Source organism: Ambystoma mexicanum, chromosome 5p, assembly GCF_040938575.1.
Source record: "Ambystoma mexicanum isolate Mex_15411 chromosome 5p, UKY_AmexF1_1, whole genome shotgun sequence".
NCBI lineage: Eukaryota > Metazoa > Chordata > Amphibia > Caudata > Ambystomatidae > Ambystoma > Ambystoma mexicanum.
Window position 1 is genome coordinate 1,019,321,926 of NC_090930.1, and position 13,160 is coordinate 1,019,335,085.

At 44.0% G+C, this 13,160-nt stretch overlaps 1 protein-coding gene across 1 annotated transcript in view; it reads right to left on the reverse strand.

Moving 5' to 3' along the window:
• Positions 1-13,160, reverse strand: part of LOC138480617 (collagen alpha-1(XXI) chain-like) — a 703,399-nt gene that overhangs the window by 426,470 nt on the left and 263,769 nt on the right. The window contains exons 4-5 of the mRNA XM_069612315.1: positions 8,154-8,319; positions 4,622-4,847 (exon numbers count right to left, since the gene is read on the reverse strand). Of these exons, the coding sequence (XP_069468416.1) occupies positions 4,622-4,847; positions 8,154-8,319 (392 nt within the window). The remainder of the gene's footprint in view (positions 1-4,621; positions 4,848-8,153; positions 8,320-13,160) is intronic.

Here is a 13,160-nt window from a genome sequence, read left to right on the forward strand (position 1 = left end):
ACCTAACTTCCAATGCTGCTCAAACATAATGAAGCTTAAAGGCGCCTTTTGTCAATGCCATAATAAGTGGCACTGTGTTAAAAATGATGACCATCTTGAATCTCTCTGTAGTTATGATCAAGCTTCATTGGTTTGCCACAGATTTATGAAACCTCAACAATATCTTATCCGGTGACCAGACGCCGAAGTGCGAAGATTTAGATTGCCCCTTCGCACCAACCAAATACCTATTACATCCTTACGAGGTGGTCCATGGAAAATCTCTAGAGAAGATAGGTCTCGTAGAATGTGTGAGATTCTGCTCATTGTGAGACGGCGAGGCATGTGATGACCGAATGCCCAAAAATGGAACACATTTATATGATACTGCTTGGACAATTTACTCATGACAACAATTCGATTAAATCCATCGAGTTTTGGTCCTACTGTCTAAACTTTGATTATGAAAGACTCCACATAGCACTTTATATAAAGTATGGTCTAATGGCCATTGAATGGTTAACTGGATTAAGATTTTTGCTATGTTAATTTTTGTCTATGATATAAACTGCCCATAAGCACTTTAAAATGTTGCTAGTTTGCACAGGTACTCAAGTCATCTCTTTAAATAGCTTGAATTTGAAAAATGTTGTTTTTAATACAAAGCTTGTATGTACTGAGCTATCTTACCAGTTAAAGCTATTTTACCGGCTATAGTAAAATGAGCAATTACATATCTGAATGTTCTCAAAGTCAGGAAAGCAAATTATGCTCTGTAGTGGATACCAATAAATAACTGAGATTTAACAGCAGGACAGTTCATCTGAAGGTCTGGTGCAAAGTTGGCCACAAGTGAAGCCTGCGTGGATCAACATTTCAGGCTTCAGAGGTTGGCAAAATACATACCATTGGGAAGGTTAATAACTGTGTATTAAAGGATTTAGTGTAGCGCAGGGAAAGCAGCACACTCACATGGCATCCCGTACTCTGGGCACTCATTATCCCATACATGCAAACAAACATCCTGAACAGCATGCCATGGAGATAGGAAAGACAGACACATTACAATAAAGCATTAATTGTGGCACAATGAAATCAAGGGCCACTTGAGGTGCTATGGTCAAACATGTCTACAATGTACACAAGCTTTTAGGCACAAGGATTTTGTCAAGTGACGGAGGACACCGAGATGGAATGTCTTGTGATGATCCTAATAGAAACAATGGCAGAAAAATAAAACATGAAATAATTTCAACTTGCGAAAAGCAAAATACATATAGTTTTTGTCTGCATTGTGAATTTGAGATGTTTAAGAACAGACTAAATCAGACTACATCAGTGACTCACCCCCTGAACTGGCCTGAACAAGAAGGCCAGACAGTCCAGAGACAAAACCACATGGCGCTAACCACAGCCCAGGAGGTCCATTTAAAAAATAAAAAAAAGAATAGTTTATTTTTGGGATAGCAAGGGAGAGCAGAGGGGTAGCAAGTGAGACCACGGGGTCGCAGTTGCGACCCCTGGTGACCCCCAAATGACATCCCTGATTACCTTGCAACCATAACGTCCCTTTAACAAAGTCTTTTCAGTGAATATTTATATATATGTGATATATAAATATATAGGATGTATGCTCCTACCTGGATTTCTTTTCCAAGATTGTGAGTTAATTCTTCCTGGATCAGAGATAAAGGCCATCTTTGGAGAATATGGATATCATAAGGCAAAAGCAGCTATCAGATGTTTGGGGTCAGTTAGTGGCTTAAAGACTGCACCAAAAGAGACGTCACTCACATCAAAGCAAGAGAACAACAAACGCAATGTGGGCGGTTGTTGGTTCATTGATGGTTCATTGGTTTTGTTTATTGGTATTGATGGTTTTTTCTGGCTTATTGATTATTTATTGGAGTACATGTTTTCTCTGTTATCATTGTTGCAAGGACTTAGTTTACTTCAAAGTTACATTTTTAATGTGGTATAGGTGATTTGTAATCTGCCTTGCACCTTTGAGTTCAGTAATGGAGGGGTTAACAATACAATACCTTTGGGTCTTCATTGGAGGCATCCATATGCAACCTGTAGACTAAGGGCCTCATTACACGGTAGGCGGTAAGGGTTTACCGGTACCGGTATTTTACCGGTACCGGTAAACCCTTACCGCCTTACTACGAGGTCCCTTTGCGGGTTGGGGAATTTAACGCCTACTTTTTGCAGGCGTTAAAAACCAACCCGCAAAGGGAACAGGGAGCTAATTACGGTACGGCAATTTGCGGTACCGTAATTAACGCCTTCCCCATTCCCATAGAGCCCTATGGGGCAAAAATGGGAATGGGGAAGGGCAATGGGGAAGGGGGAATTACCGCCCCACCAACCTTGGAATAGAGCGGTAATTCCCCTTTCCACCAAGGCGGTGCCGGTATTTTACCGGCATGGACCAAGGTGCTAATAGCACCTTGGTCCACCGCCATCCGTGTAATGAGGCCCTAAATCTGCGTTGTCTAGTCAAACATGGGCGGACTGATTGTTCAGCAAAGCTCTTATGCTGAGCTCTGATGGTTGCTAAGGGGATCAGCATGAAAGACAAGCATTGCTCAAAGTAGAGGAATTAAAGGGTGGCCCATTGGAAGAAGCGTGTATCAGGGAAAAGCAACAGCTCGGATATTCTATGAGAATTTCAATGACAATGTCTACTATTTGGGCACCATACTACCTTAATGATAATGTTCATTGCCCCATGAAGGTGATTAAGTAGAAGCAAATCATGTATTTGACTGCACGCCGTCTAGTTCCTATTGGATTACAACAATCAATCTGGGTGTAGATCGTGATTTTCTTGCAAGCCTGTGCTATTCAATAATATATCATTTATTCAAATTGAAAACAGTGTGTGTTGTAAAAAGAAACCTCTCAAAGGGAACCTGTAATTTGGTGCTCTGAAAGCTCACTCAATTTGGGCCCTATAAACACCTGCGGACAGATTATCAAAGGTTTGAACTGGTGCAAAAAAGTGGAACAAATGAATTTAGCACTGATTTTACTGCTTAGATCATTGGGAAGGGAGCAAACAGACTTAGCCCCAATTTGTATTATCTGAAAATGTTTTTTCAAGGCCAAAAAGGAAACACACTATTTTATTTACTATGTTTGATCAGTAACATGAAAAGACTTGTACGAAATATATTTCTTTTTATGTTATGCAGCAAACATAGAACAACAAAAATCGTATGATTTATTTTTGCCCCAGTGTAAACGTGTGTTGATAATACGGATTGTGACAAAACCTGTTTGCTCCATTCTATATTATCAAAGCAGTTGCTCGCTTTTTAGAACGTGGGTAAATGTTAGATAAACGAACCCCAGGGATACAGTGTGAAAACCAGACACCTTAAGGTTGAGATTGCAGCAGCCACTAAGGCCGCTCACAGCACTCACTAACGAGGCAACAACCATGCAAGTAAAGGATCTGAAACCTTGGATGCCCAGGATGTTTTCACCTGCCCTGAAATTTGATGTAGTCTTAAAACAATCACGTGCCCTAAAGAAACCACTGTACCGAAACATGTGTGCACCCACGAGTCCGGAACTAAGACTTTAATATTATTTCAACTGAACACTGATACATTTCTCATACAAAATGTTAGAAATCCATCTTAATATGATTTAAATTGAACACAAATTCATTTCATATACACAGTGCTTTAACCCCGGTTGTACCACAACTTTGGCAGGATGCATTATCACTGAGATGCGCCCGCTATTAGGTCAGGCAAGCTGACAGAAGTGTCAGCCAGCCACAGCAACGCTGTGACTGGCTAGCACTTCTGTCAGTCACTGTAAATTCCTCTGGTGACCCCTCACGCGAGAGGTCACCAGAGGAAGATACTGTGCCTTTGTTTCCCCAGGTCTCCGAGGCTTTAACCCTCGGCGAACCTGGGGACTCCTTGATATATTTCCAGGTTCATAACAGATGGCTTGAAAAGTGCACAATTCAAGCCATCTTTTATAAACATAGAAATGTTTAACAAAGATGGCTTGGAAAGTACACAAACTATAAGGTACGCACACAAATATATAAATACTATATATTTGTGTGCGTAGCTTACTATGGTTATGTACTTTTCAAGCCATCTTGAAGTACACAAACCATAGTAAGGCACGCAAACAAATATATAAATATAAGCATTTATATATTTATGTGCGTACCTTACTATGGTTTGTGTAGTATGCAAGACATACTACACAAACCATAGTAAAGTATGCATACAAATATATAAAATGTTTGCGTACCTTACTATGGTTTGTGTACATTTTAAGGCCACGCCCATCTCACAAGCCACGCCCCCAAATGAGGCCCCCCTCGATTTCTTACCCCACTTAAAGCCCTGTATAGTTTTATCGTTTACTTGTAGATAAGCAGTACGTCTGTTGAACAATTAATACACCAAATAGCTATTCAATTTACGTTGATGTGCCTTGCTACATACAGGCACTTCGCTGCAATCCAAAACGTGTTTCACTGCACTTCATTCAGCTTATATTGGATTAGAACATTTTATCTGAGTTTACATCATGATGTTCTTGTACGGACGTGTTATTCAATGATATTATATTTTCTGTGAAATTGAAAACTTTCAAAGGGTACCTGAAGTTTGCTGCTCTGGAAGCGGACTGTCTGAGAATCGGCCTTCGTCCGTGGGGCAGTCACCATCACAGAATGTCCTCGCCCATCCAGACTGACCGCGGCCTGTACCACCCCAGCCTTGGACAGTATTCTCCAGAGATCAAATGTTTCGGCATTGGTGGGAGTCCTCAAGCGTATGGTTGCCACAAACACATAGGAAGGAGGTAGACCTTCTGGAAAGATGTCTCTGTGTAACACAAAACAGACATTGTCATAATTGGTCACTTTGGTCTGTAGTGAGTAAAGTAAGTGATATATGCCCTCACCGGATGAAATGGATTCTGCAAATGTTGTTATGTGTGTCTTAGTTTAGTTGACTGTATCCCGTCACCTCTCACCATCCCTTGTCTTTTTTACTTTCCGTCTTATGTCACTGCATTTCTCAGCTGTCTGGCTATGGTTTAATGTAACCAAGAACCACAGACAGGTGCTCCTATCACTTTCTGTGTAGCTAAGTAAGCACTGTTGTAAGAGCGCCACGATGCCCACGGGCCGCGTGGGGCGCTTTATACATTCAAATAAAAATAAAAATACAATAATCTTAGTTTTAAAATACGCTGATTCTTGATAAGGACCATTATAGTATGCTGTCTTCACTTTAGACAATCGAGAGCGGTATTACCGAAACTTTGCAGGGGTGAAATGGCAATTAACATTAGGGCAAAAAATGCCTTAGTGCAAAAGAATTCTCTTTAAATGCCATTTTGGACATTGGCAATATCTGTGCCGGTCTTAACACTAGTGTGAAATATGTTCTGTTGCAAAAATGCTTTGAAAGAAGATTTTGTGTTGCACTGGGTTGATTTTTGCCCTAGAGCTATTTACATTTGCACCAGTGCAAAGTTCCTTTCTTACTGCAGCAGAAAGCGTCACATACAGGCACTAAGCAGTGAAGATACTGGTGCTCTCCTTTTGTTCACCTCACAGATTCCAAGCTCTCTAACCAGTTAATAAGCTTGGAGTGAAGGCTCCAACTCCCGGTAAAGGCTGCCTTCCAAGCTTGATCAGTACACACTCAGCACTGGGCAAGGTGAAATGGGCGGGCTGTGTCAAGGGGTGCCCTGGGTGAGCCTATTGGGCTCCTTTGTGTGCTAGGTGAGCTTTGCCCTCGTTAGAGGCTGTCGACTTCAGCCTGGGACAACTCATTTGGGTGGCAGTCATCCGACACACAATAGAGCTCTCCGGTGTGGGCTCCAATGCTTTATTAGAACATGGTATCTAATGGTTCATGCACTCTGACTAATGAGAATCCCCAATGTCAACATTCCGCTGGGCTGACATAAATGATAGAATCTTGAAATACTTCCCCCTCGTTCCTTAGGGTGCCATATGTATGTACCGCTCGGTTACGCACTGCTGCGGGCAGGGGCAGTTTCAGAGCCCTCTTTCCGTGACCGCTTGCGTCATTTAGTCACAAGCCCAGTGGTAGGATCCACAGGGAAACGGTCTGGAGCTGACTGGGTGTTTTGTACCGCTGTTTTACCTGGGAAACTAGAATCGTTTCATTATTGCATTCTGCAGTCGGCAGGCCCAACATCATGGGTATCGTATTCCACTGGAGTGAGTGACTGCGCATCTTCAGAATAGCGATTACCAACATCATTTAAAGACATATTGTACACATAGGTGGTGACGCATCTCGCTGTGTTTTCAGGCAATGATTCTGCAACACAGCCTGGGATTGTGTGTTCTAATGTACAAAGGCCAATCCAAATGCCGAAAGCACGTTCTAGCAGAAGTGCGCACTGCACCCCAAAGAGCAACAGTGTGAACCTATCATCTGAAAGTAAATGACGTACTCTTTTGTCCCTATATTTTAGACTCCTCTGCATATGGTAATGAATCGCCCTCGTTGGAGCACTGCATCAACATCCTCAATCAATGTGCACCTTTTTGCCTCAGGCTTTTAATGCCCCGGAGGGCAGGGATTGACTGCCACTGTGGCCACCACTGTCTGCACAGGCAACCTAACTTTAATGGTTTTGAAAGTCGTCCATGATACCTTGGATTGTGTTGTCTCTTGTATCATCATTTAGCACCTAAAACAGGGGTCTGAAAACTGTGGCTCCCCAGATATTTTGCACTATGACTCCCATGATCCCTCACATTGACTATGCTGGCTAGGGCTGATGGTATGTGCAGTCTAAGGCATCTGGAGAGCCAAAGGTTGTAGGCCGCTGATAAATATGTGTCCCTTTGCGTTTTGCTGTCGAAGAGATTAAGCAGCCATATTGTGGCAGTTACCTTCCCAGAGCATTTACACTGGTGGGCTATGAGTTCCCTTCCTTGTCACATGATCATGATACCATGGCCTCATGGGCAACATCCCTGTACCAGGTCTTCTTGCTGTAGCTCTCCACAAAGTAGCTACCGACGTGAGCGGCACTGGCCGCTTTTTATCACTCATCCATTCCTTTTGCCTATCTTTACAGCAAGTTATTTTACGACGGATTAATCCATTTTCTGGTGATAGGCCTGAATGACTTTGACACACAGGTCAATGCAGGTGTGACCATAGCCCAAACCCACTAAACTATCTTACTCTGGCTGAAAACTGCGACCTGTGGGATTTACATATATGGGTTCAGCTGGGATCTGCCTTAGCGGGAGTGAAACCTATGATCTGCAGTCTGCAATGCAATCAAACTCAGCTGAAAGAGATTGGAATTAAGCAGGCATTTTTGTTTTTAAGCAAGATGTAAAAGACAATGTTATTTTGCAAATCGTTGCTCCTATGGAAGTGAATTTTAAAGTTCTGCTTCCCTGAGACTTCTCTGGCATCACATTTCCAGGGGAATCCTGGCCGTAAACTGTGTGTAAGGATGAAGGCTCAGGTTGACTGCTGAGTTGGGTAAATTGCCCCAAATGCTTAGAGGCCTAAGACACTCTAGTATCTCTGACTGGAACCCTGGTCGCGTTTGAGCCATCTTCTAGAAAGACCGAAAGCAGCTGCTTTTTAAAGATATGAACTTATTCTAGAATCTTCATCACAAACGGTAGCTACACATTTGGGTTGCAAAGAGACTGGTCAGTGGTCTCTAAGTTTCACATGTTCAGCAACCAAACATTGTATTGTATCATTATCTCGCGACTGTCGGGTCTCGGGGCTAGCTAGCCTTTTGGTTGTAGCTCCTGAGCATCTATCCTGGGCTACAACCAAAAGACCCGGGGCTATAGCCCCTCCGCTGCGCTCCCCTCTAGTGACGCCTCTGCATTTGAATACACGTAATCATAACTAGCGGAGTGTAATGAGAAATAATGGATTTGATTCCGGCCAAAAACAATAACTTGAGTTTTAAAATTCACTGACCCTAAATCCAAGTGAGGAATTGGGCCTTGGGCACATTGAGGCACTCTACCCAATACATAGGGACCCAGGCCCTGCTCAGGGTTCCCCTCAAAGCCTCCAGGTGCCAGGGTCATCTTATAACGACGCTACTAAGGCGTGCTTAAACAATCCAGTCTGCTCATCTGAGAACATCCCAGGCCTTACCGTGTATTTTCAGTCACATCCACTTCTGGGGTAATGGTGTAGGCCTTCTCGGAAAGCAGTGACCCGGCAGTGTTCTTCCCTTTCTTGTTAATTTTCATTCCCAGAAGGAGCTCGAAGCCTTTCTCGTCGCGTGATGCTACGGGTATTCTGGTGGGGCACACGGATTCTGTGGGAGACATAAACCACCAGTTTATAAGGTGTTTGCACAATGCATGCCAGGCTGGAGTCTGCATGAGAGGGAGGGATGGCTTCTGATTCTGTATTATGGTTTCAAAGAAGCACCTGACTGGAAGCCCCGCCAAGGAATAATGCGTGAATTCATTGCCGTTATCTTGGTACCATGACAGGGCGTAATACGCAGTAGGAGGTGCGTTTGAGTCATACATGAGAGCCAACAAAAATCAGAGTGTATAAAATATGTGAAAGTGCTTTTTCTGCATGCTCGGTCCAAAGAGATGACAGTGGGCTATTCCAGAAAACCTTATTGTGTTTCCAGCCTAGGCTGTCCAGTCCTGTCAGTGGGATTTACAGTAGAGTGTTGGAAAAGGCACACACCTAGTTCTCGCTTACAGGAAGGAAATTAGATGGGTATGATTACCTTTTGAAGGACCATTTCCCCTAATTTGCGAAGAGAAAATACTTCCAATGAAGAACAATGACAGTGGCCCACAATATGGCATTAATCCCCAGTTCCAAGTGCCGGAACGTGGGGTAACAGCCCAGGACCCCAAGTTATCGGCCCAAGCGAAGCAAGGACAGATAATGAGGGCACTGGGCCGTTTCCCCCCCGTTCCAGAACTTGGAATGGGGGATTAAGGTTAGCACACCGGGTTGCCAAAGAGGTAACCCGGGGTGCTAAAAAAATAAATATTTTCCTTCATTCAACAGGATGCCGCGAGGGCCTCCCGTTGAACGAAGGAAAATACTTTTCCAAGATGGCTACCATGGAAAGGAAGCAGGGCTCTGTACGGAGTCTCTCTTCCCTTTTCATGGTGGCCTACAGGAGTGGAGAGTTAAGAGCGGCGGCGGCAGGGAATGCCGCTCGCCGCAGAATTACGGCATGTGGGGAGTGGGGAGGGGGGGAAGACATTTAAAAAATAGGACGTAGGGTGGGGGGAAGATGGCAGCGGGGGAGCCGGGCATCAGCCAGAATGGAACCCAGGCTTTCACTCGCAGGTCAACCCTGCGTTCCTAGCCACCTGATTGGCTTGATCCCCCGCCAGGGTGCTAATGCCTTTTATTGGTGTACAACCTATCACTTACAGAGAATGATGAGCGCCATAATTGTTGTGAGGAGCCAGAAAGAGTCACTGGAGTGATGCTGCTAACTAAAGGTTAGTCAGCATGGAGATAAGATGGTGACCACAATGTGAGTGTTCAGTCGAGATCCACTGTCCTTTGTCCTGATGGTGGAAACGCTTGCAAGACTCCTATCTATCCTTCCTTCTTATCCCTTTGTTGCTACCCTCTGCTTTTCACCCTGTGCACACCACTTCTCTCCAATGAAGCCTCTCCTGGTCACCAACCCCCCCATTTGGGTGAATATCTCACATGTTCAAGGCCCCCTCGGGTCCAGGTATTGCGGCAGTTGAGCTTGCTTGGTTACCTGGGTCGACTCACAGCCGCTTTCCTAGTTGTTTCTTGGTGCTTCACTGGCATTGGCAGGAAGGAAGCGATTAGTGGGTGGTGGGGCAGCAAGGCGGTGCTGGATTCTCATTCACATGTGTGGCATGTGTCTGCTGCACCAGGAGAGCATTGCACAACCTACCAACGTTCTTGGCAGAGGCTGGAACAGAGAATTTGTGGAGTCCAGGGTGCCTTTGGGCGAACTGTGGAGCCAGTAAAATGAGGCTAACAATGGTTTACTGCAATAATGACACTCTTCTCTTTAGCACAAGTGTAGCAAGCTGTAGACATAGGATATTGTATTCTATACATGACATGATATGATAGGTTATTTATAATGCGCTTAATACCCAGAGGTTTCTAAGCGTGGACCCGGGGATCGAACCGTGTTGCTCTGTGAACTTGTGTTGCTCTGTGTCGTCTTGCGAGCACGTTGCCACTGAGCTATCCTCCCGAGACATAACAAAGGGGGCTTCCCCAGAGCAGTCATTTGATAGCTGTTAGATAGTATACATCAGATATTTGTATAAACACTCACACTTGAGTTTTCGCAGTAGCTAGTGGAGAAAGGATTAGTTCCCCTAGCTCGAGCGGCGTCTTCCAGTTTGGCTTATTATGGTGTCCTCTTTAAAACGGGCCCTTTTGGCAGGACAGAGCAGCACACTGTATGCAGCGTTTGTAGATTGCGCCACAACCTTTGATACATTGAATAGGTCAGGTATTTTGAGGGGGACCTCTTTGGGGTGGCTCAGCATGATAATGAGACTTTTCACCCCAGTCCATATTGACTGGATTTCCGGGAGAATGTACTCGGAATGTGTTTTGAAGCAGGGCTGATGACTGTCTCTGAGCATGCGCACAGCCGTCCGTGTAAACCTTGCAGATGACTGTCTCTGGGCATGCGCACAATCGTCCGTGAAAACCTTGCTGTCCCCTCGGAACTGGAACTGGCTGATGTAAAGTGTTCCGCACAAGGCAGCATGGAACCAGCTGCTGATTAAAGGGTCTAGTAGCCCCTCGCAATTAATGATAGTTTTATCAGGCTTTATTTTTATGTATGGTGGGCTCTTTTCAACCCCCACCGCCACCATCTTCAGATATTTAAGTGATTATGGCATTACTCTACAGCAAGTGTCTTTTCTTTGCCTTTCCCAATTTCCTCATAAGATGAAAACAAAAATGTGAAATAGATCCTCTGTCCTATAGAGGGGTATGACTATGCAAATCATATGGTTTCAAGTGGGCATGACGACAACCTTTACCGTAGCCCTGCTGCCGTATGTGAGTGATTGCGAGAAGATCTGCTTTTCTTCAAAGGAAAAACATAATGGGTATCTTGTGTGCTGTGATTTTTTATTCTATTCCAGATGCTGTTTTTTGGTTTGTGAAGCCGCTGGTTCAATTGCTGGAGCTACTAAAAATATTGTTGTCCATGTTATGTTAAAAGCCCATTACATTAATGTGAATAAATGTGTATCACTATCAGACTAGAAATAAACAATTTGACATAGCATAAAGGTCTGTAGGGCATTATGACCGTGCAATTGAGCTAAAAGGGGCAAGCGTTATTTAAGAGAACTCCCCTCTTTTACTAGGCCTATCCCGTTGCAATCACCTCACAGCATTGGACACAAGGGCTGCTTGGACACAAACACGGGCAGATCAAAGATTGCAAAGGTTATGAACATGATTAAAGTTGAGTCCATAACACATTTAGGTTGCAGAAATCAAGAGGCTGTTAGTTTAGGATTTTGGGGTATTTTAAACCAACTGTCTCATATTGAAGAGGCAATTGGTGTGTGTGCCTGAGAGCAGAGACACATGGGTACATGCCGGGTTGCTTTTGGTTTTTTGAGAACAATAAAAGGCACACTAGATGATAAATCTCTTATTTTTAGGACACGATGGATAAAGAAAGAGGATAATACATTTTATGGACATTTATAATTTGCGAATTGGAGTATAATAGTCAATAACATGTTATTGTAAATGGTGCACTCGATTCAATCAAATGTCATGGTGAAGGGAAATGTATTTAAGATTTTTAATGATCGAAATATATTTTTTATTTATGGAGATGTTTAAGGTTTTATAGAACCATGCAATGCCATAAAAAAAACGAATCTTACAATTTGCAGAAAGCCACTTGAATTAAGCGACATTAGCTATCTGGTTGTGTTTTCAGACTCTTGGCTTTGCCCCTTTGAGCAACAGATCAAGCTGGGAGTTTTGATCGAGCCATTTGGAAGCAGTCTATGTAATGCAAGTTTGCAGGTCAGACACAAAGAGCCCCCCTTAATCCCTAGACATATTGCAAACTGCGATCTTGTCATCAACCATGAGTGCACGTTAGCTTTGAGCAAACTGCACAGTGCAAGCACTACACGCTTCGAAAATGACTTTGTACTTTTTTTCCTTGGAACCTACGCCCAAAACCATATTACAAAATGAATCCTTATAATTATGACTGCTGGCTGTTTATCCTGTAAAATAACGCCCCCTCCCCAAACTGTCCTTAAAGACAAGTGGAATGAATGAACGAACTGAATGTACTTCGAATCACCTGTGTACAGTGTGCGTTATAAATGACACATCATATCATATCAAGGATTCTCCTTTAAGGGGCAACACGCCACAGTGCCCGGATGAAAGCCGCTAACAGCAGGCTAATAATAACCCCATGAAGTGGGAAAAGCCAAGCGGATCATCTGGGTCTCAGAGTCCAACACAGGATTGAAATCAATATTCACGCCCCTTATATGGCTGTGCCAGTGGAGCATTTCCAACATATGAAATCGAAGTGGAAAAGGTGCTGCCTGTCGGATTAAACACCCTTCACACGACAAGGCCATTCCCTGCTGAGGGCCTATGGTAGTCCCTAATGTCCTCTGTCACACTATAAGGTGGTGCAGACAGAGTGTGTCTTGTCCTTTCAAAACTCCAAAGACCCAAATGTCCAACCTGGATTTCACCGGGAAGAACCTTAAGTCCTAGGTCCACATACCCTGCCCTCCCTCCCCTACCAGACTCAGTGATCTGCTCCCCAACTGTCTTCTCCCCCATGCTGCCAATTGCCCACCCTTCCCTGTTTGGAGGGATAGCTCCTGTTAGCTCCCCGCTCCTTTTTTTTCTGCTTCCCTCACTGTGTTCTTCCCCCTATGATTGCAAAGTGCTCAGTTGCTTCTCGAAGCCAGGTCCGTGCTCAAAGAAAACCCTAATAATAATGGTTGCCAGCGCAGGTTAAGCAGAGCAGAGGTACAATGCTTGATGTGCGAAACACGTGCCGGCTTTTCGGCTGCAGCCTTCTGCACCAGCTTTAGCTTTTCTGGCAGACACACATAGCCAATGCATTCATTCATGCCTTTCCCAAATTCTTATATA